The sequence below is a fragment of the Gopherus flavomarginatus genome, chromosome 11 (genome assembly GCF_025201925.1).
Source record: "Gopherus flavomarginatus isolate rGopFla2 chromosome 11, rGopFla2.mat.asm, whole genome shotgun sequence".
NCBI lineage: Eukaryota > Metazoa > Chordata > Testudines > Testudinidae > Gopherus > Gopherus flavomarginatus.
In genome coordinates, this window is record NC_066627.1 from 45,054,695 (window position 1) to 45,070,182 (window position 15,488).

Consider the following 15,488-nt stretch of genomic DNA (forward strand, 5'->3'; position numbering starts at 1 on the left):
GTCCCACCTCCTGGCAGTCAGAGGTTTGGGGACACCAATCGTATTGGGTTGCTTCCCTGACCATCTTGGCTAATAGCCTTTGTTGGACCTGTCCTCCATGAACTTATTTAATTCTTTTGTGAACCCGGTTATACTTTTGGCTTCACAATATTCCCTGGCAACGAGTTCCACAGGTTGACTGCGTGTCGTGTGAAGAAGTATTTCCTTATGTTTGTTTTAAATCTGCTGCCTACTAATTTCATTGGATGACCCTGGTTTGTGTTTTATATCAAGGGGTAAATAACACTTCCTTATTCACTTTTCCTACACCATTTGTGATTTCATAGTCCTCTGTCATACCCCTCTATCATATCCCTAGTCATCTCTTGTCTAACCTGAAGAGTCTCCGTCTTTTTAATCTTTCCTCATATGGAAATTGTTCTATAACCCTAGTCATTTTGTTGTACTTTTTCCAATTCTAATATATCTTTTTTTGAGATGGGCGACCAGAACTGCACGCAGTAGTCAAAGTGTGGGCATGCTGTGGATTTATTAGCTATCTTCCAGTGATATGGTACAGAGGCTGATTTAAGCAATAGGTTACATACCACAGTTAATTCTATAATTTCATATTTGAGTTCCTTCAGAACTCTTGGGTGATACCATCTGGTCCTGGTGACTCATTACTTCTTATCCTACCTTCAGCAGATGTGGAGAACAATTGATCACTGTTGTCTTTATAACAGCCCTTAACATATTTGAAGGCCCCCCCTTCAGTCAAGACTAAACATACCCAGGTTTGTTTGTTTTTAATCTTTCCCTTTAGGTCAGGTTTTCTAAATCCTTTTATCATTTTTGTTGCTTTCCTCTGGATTTTCTCCAATTTGTCAAATGTGGCACCCAAAGCTGGACAGCGTAGTCCAGCTGAGGTCTCACCAATGTCAAGAGGAGTGGGACAGTTACCTCCTGTGTATTACCCATGGCACGCCTGTTAATCACATCACTGCAAATGCAACAGCTCCCTTAATTTCCATGGATTTACTGTACTTGCATCGGTGTAACCGAGAGCAGAGTTCTCAATTTGTTAACACTAGTTAGTGAGAAAAAAAGATTCTGATGCTATATTTCATTCCTTGAAACGATACTGAAAAGCAAGCTCTTTGTAGGCATGTATACTATTGGGCACACAACAGCATTAGGTCTCCCAACCAACCAACCAATCAACCAACCAAACACACACCTCTTACCTGTTTTCTAACACTTTTACATTTTCTTTAAGGATCTTCTGCTGTTCCCTTAGCTGGTGGTTTTTAGCAAATAGCTCTTCAATTCTCTGGGCATCTCTAATTCAGGAGACAGCATGGGACAAAACAAGGTCATTGGATTTGCCCCCAGTATGTGCTGCTTTCTTCTCAACATACTGTCCAGCAGGCAGGATTTATACAGTAGCCCAGTTATGCCACTCACGCTATTTCTATTACTAAACTACTATTGCTTTGTGTAGCAGTAAGTGCATTGGATGGATGGGGATATAGACATATTAAATGCTGGCACCAGAGCAATTCGGTGCAAGGTTAACAATTCCCATTAGATAAACAGGATGGAACACAAAAGGGTACAGACTCCTCTGAGCTCAAAAAGGGGTGAATCAGAAGGGCACTCGTGACAGACTCTTTTAACAACAGGGGCTGGACTCTTACTCAAAGCCCTGGGATACATGATGAAAACTTCAATAGGATAAAGGTCTTGGATACCACTGCTTTGTCTGTCACTTCCATATATTTAGGCTTGGCAGGAATTGGTGATTGTCGAGAAATGTCAATTTCACTGTACACAGAAATCAACGAAAACATATTTCCATTGACAATAGTCAGAATTTACAGATAGGCAAGGTAGGAAAAATGCTGCTTGAGAATATATTATAATTTAATTTAAGGCTATTTACGCGGTGTATTTTGACATGTGATGTTGATATTCTGTGTTTTTTGAATATCGTCTACGGTCATTAGATAATTATTGTCTGACACTCCCCCCATAGTTTCCTGCAACTGTGAAAGTCTAAATTGGTACAAATCAGAAAAAAATGCTTAAAACCATAATTCTGCACAACTGTAAAATTTAAATAGATAACAATAAAATAAATGCTTAAAATTAACATTGATATTATCCATCAAAATTATTTTAAAAATTGAATACTGCCCAGCCTATATATATTGTATAACAACAACGCCAAGCCCCGACCCACAACCCAAACCTATGCGTGCACCTTAAGGTTACAAACTCACACACTTAAAAGTTAGGAAATATCAGACTGGGGGTAGGGTGGGAGAAGAATATCTCTGGCTTAATCTGACTGGATGCGTTGCAAAGAGTTTTTAAACTCTTATGCCACGCCAGGGCAGGAGGCTCAGAAAAGGTTCTTTATGTGTCTCACAATATCCACAAATTCTGAGTGGGCCGCTTGGTAAGTCTGAACTGCCCTCGCTAGGTGGATGATTCAAGACCCTTCCAGTGTAAGGACCTTGCTGATTGCTTTGCAGATTATATTAAAAGAAGACAGTGAGTTGGCTTTCAGGCTTGCCTTCTTGTTCCAGTTCGTGGGTTTTTAACAGATGGTAAGGGTGCCTACGGCCTAGGGCAGCTGCCTTCAATGTTATGAGTAAATAGTGCAGCCCTTCCCCATCCCTCCAACAGAACTTTACTACCACAGCCTGAGTGGAGAACAAAACTTGCTTTACTCACCGACACTTCTCTGTTGTCAACTCTGTTAGCTTTGTTTGCAGTCCTGGAATAATTAATGAAGGCTCAGGAGATGGGTATTTATTGCAAATTATGTGACAGTTCAGAACAGAATGTGCTATCATAACTTTCAGCAGAGCATGGCAACTTAAAAGGAAACGGTTAGTTTGAAAATCTCATTTCTGAAAAACAAGGTTTCTGCCCATGTTATTAGTTTATTTCCTTTTCACCATTTACTATTTTTTGCATTCCCTTCTGCTGGGATGATGAAAGCAGTCTAGTCCGTTTGACTTTTATTGCTAGTTAGTTACAAAACCTAATTCTCATGACAGCTGGGCAAAATATTTTCAGTGCAGAGTAAATTTGCAAAATAAATAAATAAAATTGCATTTTTCACATAGCTGAATTCTGGGTTGAATTTGGCAAATAGTTTTGGCTGAAAAAATTGATTACTAACAAAACAAAACATTTAGATGTTTCCTTTAGAAATTTAGTGTATTTATGTATTAAAACAAAACAAAATAGGGCAATAAACACTCCAAAATGAAACCAAATGAAAACCTGAAAAAATTCATTTTGTTTCTTTTTCTTTTTTTCCCTTTTTTTTGGTTTCATTTTGGATGTTTTTCAGTGTGAGCCGATTTTTTTGTTTGGCTCTGGAACCGAAAAATCAATGATTCACTCAGCTCTAGTTCTCAAGCTAGCACAATTCCACACTCTTTGGTTGCAAATCACGTTGGCAACATTTATAGCTCAACTAGTATTCTTTTCCTCAACTGATTTGAAGACTTTTTTTTATGCAATATCTAAATTTGGGGTCTGAGTTGCTCAAGAGTATCCTTTAAAACTGTGGTTCTCAACCAGGGGTACACCCCCGGAGGTATGCAGAGGTCTTTCAGGGGGTACATCAATTTGTATAGATATTTGCCTAGTTTTTTACAACAGGCTACATAAATAGCACCAGGAAGTCAGTACAAACTAAAATTTCATGCAGATGACTTGTTTATACTGCTCCATATACTGTACACTGAAATGTAAGTACAATATTTATATTCCAATTGATTTATTCTATAATTATATGGTAAAAATGAAAAGTCAGCAATTTTACAGTAACAGCGTGCTGTGACACTTTTGTATTTTTATGTCTGATTTTGTAAGCAAGTAGTTTTTAAGTGAGGTGAAACTTGGGGGTACACAAGACAAATCAGACCCTTGAAAGGGGTACAGTAGTCTGGAAAGTTTGAGAGCTTTAAAACATCACAGGGTTAGCATTACAGAGAGAGAGACTGTATTTATAACCCAGGGAAGTGTAAAATATAACACACGGGTTGGCAACCTTCGGCACATGGTCAATCAGGGTAATCCGCTGGTGGGCTGTGAGTCATTTTGTTTACATTGACCGTCCGCAGGCACAGCCCCCCACAGCTCTCAATGGCCACGGTTCGCTGTTCCCGGCCAATGGGAGCTATGAGAAGTGGTGACTAGCACGTCCTTGTCTCATGGCCTGCCAGCGGATTACTCTGGTGGGCCACATGCCGAAGGTTGCAGACCCCTGATATAACAGTTTTGTCCAGAAAGTTGCTGCTGGAAATGTCTTTATACCAGAACAATGGAAAGCAGTAGCATGCATTTTCTTTCCTTAGTGGCCTTGCTTTTAATAATGTACAAGATGTTAATGCTCTAAAGAAACAAACTATCCATCCTTACTCTCAATTTTACTGTAACAAGGACTCCTCACCCCTGCTAATTCTGAGCTATCTTTCAGGATGGAGGTTTGCTTCTTTCCTCTTCCTCTTCGATCATTGAGTGTCCAATGACTGCCTCACCTGACGTCAGATATCAGTGTCCTAATAGGTAAATTGCTTCCCATTTACATCTCCTGCCAACTCCTGATTTATTTTCCAAACATGTTATCCCAGACCAGTTTGATGGCCCAGCTGATAACAGCTAGTGCTTCCAACACAGGAATTTCAGACAACACAGACCACAAAGCAGGAGGGGAATAGGATCCTCAGAGTTGTGTTTTGCTTGGGTGGGTGGGAGTATTTTAGGAAAGATTCATTCTACACTGCTTTGAGCAACTCCCTCCCACCTCCCAAATGGTTGGTGAGAGAAGTATAATTGCATCATACCATGCTGAAAGGAGTCCAGAGAACAGGGAAAGCAGACAGCATAAAAATAACAGTCACTATGAGTTTCTTTTTGTGGTATGAAGTGTTGCTGATTTCCACACTAAACCTTATGTTCTGTAAGGCTCCGAGGGCTCCATCTGGTACACTTGTCATCCAGGATATTTTAGTAGAGCTCAGATATTGGCACCAAACCCCCAGGGTGCTCAGATTTGCATCTGGGAATGTCTGAAACTCTAGAACTTCCTGAAGACCAAGTGGCAGGGCACCCACATCACCTGCCTCTTCGTTTTCTAGAGGCCCATGATCTGATCCTGCTTCTGTGCCTCCCACTGACCCTAATAAATGACACTTCAGCTGAGCTCTGGGTTCCTTTCCCAGCTATCTAATCAGCAGACACACCTCCCCAGCCCAGGTTACTTGGAGCTAGACGGAAGAGTCTGATTTTGTTTTCACTCTTAGCTTTAAAAAAGAAATTGACTTTAGCCTCTCTGCAAAAATGATCCTGAGGTTCTTCTTACCTAAGACCTCTTTTTCATGAATTTCCTTGAGCTTATTCAAGAAATCTGCAAAACTTTCTGTGGCCATGTTCAGGGTCTTGCCACATGCCTTGCGGGTATGTGAATCTTCTGCGTCCAGTTCAAAGTTGTTGGTTTTCTTATCATTTAGTCCTTAGCCCAAAACAAAAAAACACACAATAAGATAATTAGCAGCATCCCAGATATCTAAGATAAACAAAATATCTTATGTTTCCCGTTTTTTCGAAGGTTTAAAAACATGACAAGCCTCTAAGCTATCCAAATGGAGAAAGCAAACTCATTTACTCAACCATTAAAAAAATAGCAAGTACATTTGGAGTCAGATTTTCAAAGCCTGAGTTCCCTGTTTGTGCCCACAGTTAGTTTGGGGGGTACAAATAATGGCAGGCACAATTTTGCACCACAACTTGCACTCGCAGATGCTCATTAGAACATTAAAATGTTCCTGTACCGGACTGCATCTGCAAACTGATGACTTCCAGCATTGAAATGACATGACTTCTGCCACCGCACTTAGTTGCTGCCATAAAACTGGACTGGGAATTATTTGTAACAGCAAAATTATGGCTTGGAAAAGGGAGATCCACTTAAGGCTCAGCTAATAATCAGGTCCTTTCTCTATAGGTAGAGCTGATCAATTTATATTGCCCTTTAAGTGAGCCGGATGAGAGAGGGTAGGCAGCTATTTGTGGAAAGGAGTGATGGGCCCTGCATGCATTTATGTGTGGACCATGTTTAGCGTGCCCATGGTATAGCTGCTGACTGAAGAACTAGAATCAGAAGTAACGATAGCAGCCGATCTCATCACCTGCCACAGAAGGGATCTGAAATGCTGCCTGTTCACTCATCTCCTGCCTGCAGGGTGAAGCAGACATGGACAGTCAATACGACTGCTGCTTTGCTTTACTATGTCATCTTCCATGCGGGGCTCTCAGAACTGCCTGACAGACGTTAATGAATTCAGAGATAGGGAGCAGAGAGTTATCTGCCCATTTTACAGACAGGCACAGAGAAACTAAGTGAACTGCCCCAGGTCACCCAGCAGGCCTGGAAGGTAGAGACAGCATCAGCTTGAGTTCTAGTTAATTAAAAAATATGAATTAAAAAGCAGTTTCCACTCCACCTGCCCCTCAGTAACGGTGGTTTTACAGCCACATTAAAGAGGAGGATGGTCCATTGGTTGGAGCACTAACCTGGCACCTGGGAGACCAAGATTCATTTCTCAGCTCCTCCACAGCCTCTGAACCCCTCAATGCTTCAGGTCCCTGTCTGTAAAATGAGGATAATCCTTCCCTGCCTCATAAGATGTCAGGAGGATAAATACCTTACAGATTGCGAAGTGACCCTCTCCCCTCACGGGGTCCCAGAACCTTGGCCCAAATGTCTGGACTACAATTTTATAACATCTGCCCCCTGAGTCCGAACCCTGTGAGCTGGAGTCAGCTCATACAAGCTGCAGTGTAGACAGACCCCTTCAGGCCGCTCCCTTGGGGTACTGTTCATTAACTCGAACTCACTACATAACCCAAACCAAAGCTGTTCTCCTTATCGAAACAAGCAGCAAGGGCTCTTTGCACAACTCTCCAGAAAATGCACATAACCCTTCCTTTAACCCCTGCTGAGTCACGTGACAGGCCGGTAGCCCTGCTCTCTCCTGGCTGTCCCACTCCGTCACAGACCCATGGGGAGAGGGGAAAATGACCTGAGATACAGGGGCAAGTAAAACTCGTTAGACACCGGATGTTGTCAGGTCACAAAAGAAACAAATAACCCAGAAGAAAAATGTTATTTTACTCTAGCCTCAGCGATCATAATTGTTGGAAGTTATAGGCAACAATATTTGGTTAAAACTTTTAAGACAAGAATAATTTTCAAATTGACAGTGGCCCTTTAGCTAATGGAGATTCCCCTTTAGCTCAAGCAGAAGAAGTCACATTCTAGCCCCGTTATTAGCTGTGATATTTTGGCTGGCCATGATGTGCAGCCTAAAAACAACGATAGAATTCCCAGGTAGTCAAGGATTTATTCAGTATCCTCTGTGATTTGTGAAACAAAGAAAATGAACGTTACGAAAGGAAAGGTGGCACAGGCCTTTGTTGTGTGAGCATTCAGATTACCACAAAGGTTCAGACAACTTTATATTCTCTTTGCTGAAAGTCTCAGTGCAGTCCTGATCCTATATTAATTCCCATGCAGAATAAAATGAACACAGCAAGTAGGACTGCAGCCATTAACAGAGCCTAAAGTAGTGAAATTAAATATTGGAGAGTGAAAGAGAATACAGATCCATCAATATTTCTGAAAAGAAAGACATTCAAGTAGACTATAAGTGATCATTTTTCTTTAGCAGCCTCCAGTATTTTGTATCCACTTTTTTCATGCACATCTAATTGATCTCCTCACTGACTACCTTAGAGCTACCTGTTTTGCATGTATAGTTGTTTGCATTCATAAAAAAGGTGTGTTCCTAAACAGCTACATATGCAAAATATGGACATGCAAAATAGGAGTGAGAATTTGAAAAGGAGTCTGTAAATTTTCAAGAAATTAGGACTGCACTTGTGAGCACAAATGACATGTTTAATTTACATGCATTTACCATGTCTACACATGCAAAATGTGAACCTGCATGTGCAGCTGACCAATAGTTGGTCATGGTAATTGTATCCACAGATTAGACCAGTGGTGGGCAACCTGTGGCCCATGGGTCACACATGGGCCATCAGGATAATCCACTGGCAGGCTGTGAGATGATTCATTTACATTGACCGTCCACAGGCACGGCCGCCCGCAGTTCCCAGTGGCCGTGGTTTGCCATTACCGGCCAATGGGAGCTGTGGGAAGTGTCGGCCAGCACGTCCCTGTGGCCTATGCCGCTTCCCGCAACTCCCAGTGGCCAGGAACAGTGAACCGCACCCACTGGAAGCTGCAGGCAGCCGTGCCTGTGGACGGTCAATGTAAACACACCATCTTGCGGCCCACCAGCGGATTACCCTGACAGGCCTCATGCGGCCTGTAGGTTGCCCACCACTGGATTAGACACTAAACTGCATACCGAAGCTCTTTGAATGCTAGTCTCCAAATACCTCGCTTGCTCTATAAGCAGCAGGGATCACACTGTCTTTGGGGAAAATGCTTTAAAATGATCATTTGCATTTGCAACTACTTCCCAAAGGCAATACATAACCATCACCTGAAGCCCAGTTAGCCAGGTGTGCCTGCCCCTCTTGGCGGGTGTAACACTCCTAAGGTGTGTGAGGTGCCAGCCTAAGCACACATCTTGCTGGGTGTTGTGGCTCACATAGCTAACATGTTTATTTGGAATTAATAACCACAAAACAGAATTAGGAACAGATGTGTTATAAGGTAGTTAAACCTCAATAACAGGGTTTTAATAATGAGCCCGTGTAACATGAATTACCTCATTAAAGCATCCATTAAATGAGATCAGCAGAAGTTACAACTGTTTGGCCAAGGGCAGAACTGGATCCTTCATTTTAAAGTGCTAGCAGAACGCCCTGAGCTGCCTCTGTGGAAAAGCAGCAGGGGCTAGGAAACAGAGCAGGGATGGTAGCCAGAGACATCTGAGTAGAGCTGGGTGAATTTTGGCAACTGAAACTTTTCTTTCAGCAAAAGATGCAGATTCAGTGACAAAGAACTGGTTTGAGAATTTGTGACTATTTCGCTGAATTTTCCATTCTGAAAAACCTGCCTCCCAGCCCCTCCTAAAAAATATCTGGAAAAAAAATCAAAATGTTTCATTTTGACATTTTCAAAACAAAACGTTTTAACTGACAACTTTCAGACACGTTTTTTGACAAGTTTCAAAACAACTTTTTTTTGAAAAAAAAAGTCCTTTCATTTAAACTGTAAAACATGTTCATTGCTCCACATCAAAAAGATTTTTTTTTACTTTTTTGATTTGCTGAAAATTTTCCTTTTCAGTTTGACCCCAAAGAATTTCCCCTGATTTTTTAGACTTTCCAGAGATTGAAATATCCATTATTTGCCAAACTCTATCCTGAGCACTATGCCCAGCCCTTCTTCTGAGTCACAGATAGTCTTGGAAAGTCTCTGCATATACTCCGCGCATTGGGATAATGTGACTAACCCTTACCTGCTTCCTTGGGACTAGAATAATGAATTCCTGGTTGTAAAATGCTTTGAAGAGCTAAAGGACTAAGTGCTCTTAATTATTATTATTTCATTTATAAAATGATTAACTGCAGGCAAGGGGGCAGAGTGGGGAAAGACCAGGTGAATTTCAGTTCCTTCCCATTCATTCCTCAGGTCCTGGCAGACAGGTCTTTGCAGTGTCGCGCCTCCCACTGCATCCGAAGCATGAGGTTATAAGTGTGACAAGACAGCTTGTTTGCTACTCATCACTGCTTGTGCAAACGGTGGGAGTTGCATGGGACTCCTGCATCAAGAGTGGCGCCAAGGGAAATAATGGTTTGTCCTGGCCCCTCTCCCAGTGTGTTTTTAATGGGTCCACCTCTCATTGTTTTGATCCATTATTTTGGAAGGGGAAAAAAGGATGTGGCAACAGCCATATGGTTGTAAACAGATTAAGTTCCTAGAACTAGTCTGGTAAGTTTATGGAGCACAGAGTCAGGGATCTGGCGTATTTCTGGCCTGGCAATGCCTCATGTTAAAATGGTAAAGTCAGCCTTGAATGTGTGAAGAATGAAGTGAGTGATAATGAACAACCAGGTATCCAGCTATCCCTGACACTCGTGTGAGTTGGGCCAAGTCCTTTCAAGAACCAGAGGAATGTGTCTTATTGATCTGGGTCTGTGTGCTGCACTTTCATATATTTGTGTGGAGTGTGGACAACAGCCTACCACATCAGAACATAAGTACATAAGAATGGCTATACTGGGTCAGACCAAAGGTCGATCCAGCCCAGTAGCCTGTCTACCAACAGTGGCCAATGCCAAGTGCCCCAGAGGGAGTGAATCTAACAGGTAATGATGAAGTGATCTCTCTCCTGCCATCCATCTCCACCCTCTGACAAACAGAGGCTAGGGATACCATTCCTTACCCAGGGCCGGCGCTACCATTTAGGCAGCCTAGACAATCACCTAGGGCGCCAGAATAAATGGTGGGCGCCATTTTGCCGGAGGGGGTGGCAGGCGTCTCCGGTGGAGCTGCCGCAGTGGTGCCTGCGGAGGGTCCGGTGCTCCGCGGCTCCGGTCGAGCTGCCGCAGTCGTGCCTGCGGGCGGTGGACCGCCCGCAGGCATCACTGCGGCAGCTGCACCGGAGCCACGGAGCACCGGACCCTCCACAGGCACCACGGCGGCAACTCGACCAGAGCCGCGGGACCAGTGCGCGGGGCGGCAAAATTGCCGTCCGCCTAGGGCGCTCAAACCCCTAGCGCCGGTCCTGTCCTTACCCATCCTGGCTAATAGCCACTAATGGACTTAACCTCCATGAATGGATGAATACTCTCCCATCTGCCCTCAACCCCTCACAGCTCTGCCAATGCAGTTGAGGACTGCATCCATGCCAACAAGGGACTGGAATGATACCATCATGCTCATTTGCACTTGTAACCTGAATGGGGACTTGATTCCAGGCCTCCAGATGTGAAGAGTTACTCCATGATCCCATTTCTACTTCAAGAGCCCTCCCCTTTATGATGCATGATACAATCAGAGCTCTGTGTCCTTTTTATTTTTGTGAATGTGGTAATCTCGAGTTAAACAAACCTGATGAGGGACTCTGATTTTCCCTTTTATAGAAATCTACCAAGATGACTAAAGTAGGAAATGAAAGATAGACTCAGAATAATAGAAATGTAGGGCTGAAAGGGACCTTGAGAGTCATCTAGTCCAGCCCCCTCCCTCCATGCTGAGGGTGGGCCAGGTATATCTAGATTATCTTTGAGAGCTGTTTGTCCAACTTGTTCTTAAAAACCTTCAGTGACATGAATTCCAAAGAGCTTAACTATCCTTAAAGTTAGAAAGTTTGTTCTAATATCTAACTTAAATATTCCTTGATGCAGTTTAAGCCCATTGCTTCTTGTCCCAGTGGACATGGAGAACAGTTGATCACTGTCCTCTTTAGAACAGCCCTTAACATATTTGAACTGTTATCAGGTCCCACCCTCAGTTTTCTTTTCTCAAGACTAAACATGCCCAGTTTTTTTAACCTTTCCTCACAGGTCAGGGTTTCTAATTTTTTTAAATATTTGTATTACTCTCCTCTGGACTCTTTCCAATTTGTCCACATCTTTCTTAAAGTGTGTCACCCAGAACTGGACACAGTACTCCATCTGAGAACTCACCAGTGCCAAGAAGAGCAGGACAATTATCTCCCATGTCTTACATACAACACTTCCGTTAATACACCCCAGGATGATTTTTTCACAACTGAATCACGTTGTTGACTCATATTAAATTTGTGATCCACTGTAACCCCCAGATCCTTTTCAGCAGTACTACCACCTAACCAGTTGTTCCTCATTTTCTAGTTGTGCATTTGATTTCTTCTTCCTCAGCGTAATTCTTTGCACTTGCTGTTACTGAATTTCATCTAACTGATTTCAGACCAGTTCTCCAATGTGTGAAGGTTGTTTTGAATTTTAATCCTGTCATCCAAAGTGCTTGTAACTCCTCCCAGTTTAGTGTCACTCAGAAATTTTATGAGCATACTCTCCACTCCATTATCCAAATCATTAATGAAAATATTTACTATTACTGGACCCAGGACAAATTCCTGCGGGATTCAGCTATGTCCCCTCAGTTTGACAGTGAACTATTGATAACTGCTCCTTGAGTAAGGTCTTTCAACTGGTTGTATATCCACTTTATAGTCATTTCATCTAGATAACATTTCCCGAGTATTCTTATGTGAATGACATGTGGGACTATGTCAAAAGCCTTACTAAAATCAGGATATATCACATCTACTGCTTCCACCTACCTACTAGGCCAGTAACCTTGTCAAAGAAGGAAATTAGTTTGGTTTGGCGTGGTTTGTTCTTGACAAATCCGCAATGCTTAATCTGTAATGAAAGTGGTGCCAGGGCTCAAGGAATTAGATGCCGGGGTTCAAGCAATTTTTTTTACTTTCATAACTGACATGGCAAGCCCAGAGGTGCTGGGGCTATGAACTGCCAAGCCTAGAGGTGCTGGAGCTATGAATTGCCAAGCCTAGAGGTGCCAGAAGTCCTGGCACAAATTAAGCACTGCAAATCCATGTTGGCTAGTACTATTATCCTCTAGGTGTTTACAAATTGATTGTTTAATCATTTGTTCCGGTATCTTTCCAGGTATCGATGTTAGGCTGACTGATCTATAATCCCCTGGGTCTACTTTGTTCCCCCTTTTAAATATATGTACTATATTTGCACTTCTCTGGTCTTCTGGGACCCAACCTGTCCTTCATGAGTTCCCAAGGATAATTGCTAACGGTTCTGAGATTGCTTCAGTTAGGTCCTTAAGTACTCTATGGTGAATTTAATCAGGCCCTGCTGACATGAATGCATCTAACTTATCTAAATATTCTTTAACCTGTTGAAGATGTTGCATGACTCCCAAAAGATATCAGTGTACATAGATCACTGGCCAGTATGTATTATACCAGTCTGCTACTGTTCCCAGCTGGGGATTCAGGCCCAGATCTGCAAGGGGCTTCACTCTATTGATTGTAATGGGAGTTAGGGGCCTAAAATATCTGTGAGGATCTGGACCTTTAGCTCAAGTTGTAGAGGCTCCTCCTGTTAACTCAAAGGTCTCTGGTGATGACCAAGATAACAGTTGCTACATGTACACTTAGGGTGACCAGACAGCAAGTGTGAAAAATCAGGACAGGAGGTGGGGGGTAACAGGAGCCTATATAAAAAAAAGACCCCAAAATCGGGACTGTCCCTATAAAATTGGAACATCTGGTCACCTCTGTACACCCCACTCCCTTCTTCTAAAGAATCCAAGCCAGAGCCTGCTTTTTTGGGCATGGTTTGCCCAAGACTCTGGGTCACAACTGGAGCTGATGCTCTTGCACCCAGGTTGGATTTGTCCGGCAGGCTCTGAAGAACAAGCCCTTAAGCACCTCCAGGCTCTCCTGGAAATAGGGCCGGCTCTACAGTTTTCGCTGCCCCAAGCAGCGCCCCGAATTGCTGCGGCGGATGGGGGGTGGGCAGTCCCTGTGCCCTTAGGGCGGCAGGCACGTTTCCGCGGCAATTCTGCAGCAGCTTCTATGTTTAGCTGAAGCCGCCCCAGATAGCTAAACATAGAAGCTGCCGCCGAATTGCCGCGGCGGCGGAAACGCACCTGCCGCCCTAAGGGCACATAGACTGCCCCTCCCCCGCCAGCGGCGGCAATTCGGTGCACTGCTTGGGGGCAAAACAAGAGGGACTGCCGCCCTTTGCAGAATGCCGCCCCAAGCACCAGCTGGGAATGCTGGTGCCTGGAGCTGGCCCTGCCTGGAAAACACAGACATCCCTACTTGTTCAGCTCATCTGCTTTGCTTTCTTTACCCTTCACTGTATACTGACTGTGATGTCATGCCCGGCTGCCCCCCGCACCCTTCCCCCCTAGATTCCCCATTCCTTTGACACCTCCATAAGCTTCTCCATTTCCTCCATGCATTGGCTTTGCAGTTCGGGAGAATTCATTGAGGTAGATGAATTGATGAAGACCAGACCAAGGAGATTTGAGTATTAGGTTCACTCCTCCAAACAATGATTTCATTTATAGCCCCGAGCCTTCTTTAGAACTGTCACTTTAATATATACCAGTTCACCCTTTGACATAGTGCTGGTGTGGGAGTCTTTTGAAGCACTGTCGAAGCGGGACTGGCCCTATTTCACAGTGACAGGGGCACTTGCCAAACACAGCCTCAGGGTTGGAAGCGAGCTCATTGTTTCGAGGCTGGAACCCTGCCCTTACACCTCTAGGCTGTCTCCATAACTGCAGGCAGGTTCAGAAACGCTACACCTGAGGAAAGCTAGAGCCGCTCGAGGGAGCATCTGCCAGGGGCAGAGGAGCCTGGTTGGATGCAGTAGCAGTGTGGGAGCACAACGACGTTAGATAAATCAGAGTGTGTGAATTTTCCGGCTCACCAGGTGAGTTTTCCATCTGGCCATTCCCGACAGTACAACCGAAGCACCATCTTAGGGGCATCCATGGAACAATGTCCCACTACCAGGCCTGCTGCTCTCTGCACCTTCCCTTCCCATGTGCTTAATAATGTTCTCTGGAATCTGGCTTTGGGTCCTGTTACCTCCCAGGAAAGGAAGATGCAAGGCCTCCCATTGTGTGGCCCTGGCGGGAGGGGCCCCATTCACTTCAGTGGGACACCCTGAAGGAGTAAGCACTGCTCAGCATGAGCAAGGGTTCCAGAACCAACCTGGGATGAGATCAATGGTAGTTTTGCCACTGACTTCAGTGGAGTGAGGAGTTCACTTCCAGTGGTTGCCTTAGCCTTACTGGGTCTACCACCATGTAGCCTCTCTCTGTGTCACACGCACATAGCTTTGTGTGGGGGACACTTTAAAGTTACACCCACACTCCTGGCTGGAGAGAGGAGTTAGGATCTTCTTGAAGCCACTTGGTTTTCTCATCTTCTTCCTCTGAACTCCTGGAACCAGACTCAACCCTGGTGTACGCGGGTAGAATGGCTTTCAAGTCCCTAGTGTTTATTTGCTTGTCTTAACTTCTTCCTATCTCCAAACACATCCCTAATGGGAAAGCTGGTAGGTTTCCACAGACATTGCTCTAAAAACCAGAAGAGTCTAATAGAGAATGAGATGATTTCTATTGGTTTTTGACCCAACCTATAGAATTCTGTAGCAGACATATTATTCTCTAATAAATTCCACAGAATGGGTCCATAGACCAATGGGAAAGTTCCCTCTTTCTGTTCAATTCTATAGGACTTTTCCGTAGACACTAACTTACAACCAGTACTCCACTTAAAGGCACAGCAACCTCTTCAAAGCATTCATATTCACCAAGTTCCACAAGTACTGACACACGTGCATACTCTGCCTTTTAACCTTTTACCATATTTTGAAAGGCAGGGGCCCTGTTGTTGCTCCCTCCCCACCCCCCGACCTGTGCTTGCCTCTACAAAGCTTACACATGCTCAAGTAAA

General features: G+C 43.8%; 1 protein-coding gene across 2 annotated transcripts in view; it reads right to left on the reverse strand.

Annotated features, from left to right (window-relative positions):
* Positions 1-15,488, reverse strand: part of RBBP8NL (RBBP8 N-terminal like) — a 46,132-nt gene that overhangs the window by 18,233 nt on the left and 12,411 nt on the right. For both annotated transcript variants that reach the window (XM_050918870.1, XM_050918871.1), the window contains exons 2-4: positions 5,369-5,518; positions 2,722-2,764; positions 1,227-1,322 (exon numbers count right to left, since the gene is read on the reverse strand). In XM_050918870.1, coding sequence (XP_050774827.1) covers positions 1,227-1,322; positions 2,722-2,764; positions 5,369-5,518 — 289 coding nt within the window. The remainder of the gene's footprint in view (positions 1-1,226; positions 1,323-2,721; positions 2,765-5,368; positions 5,519-15,488) is intronic.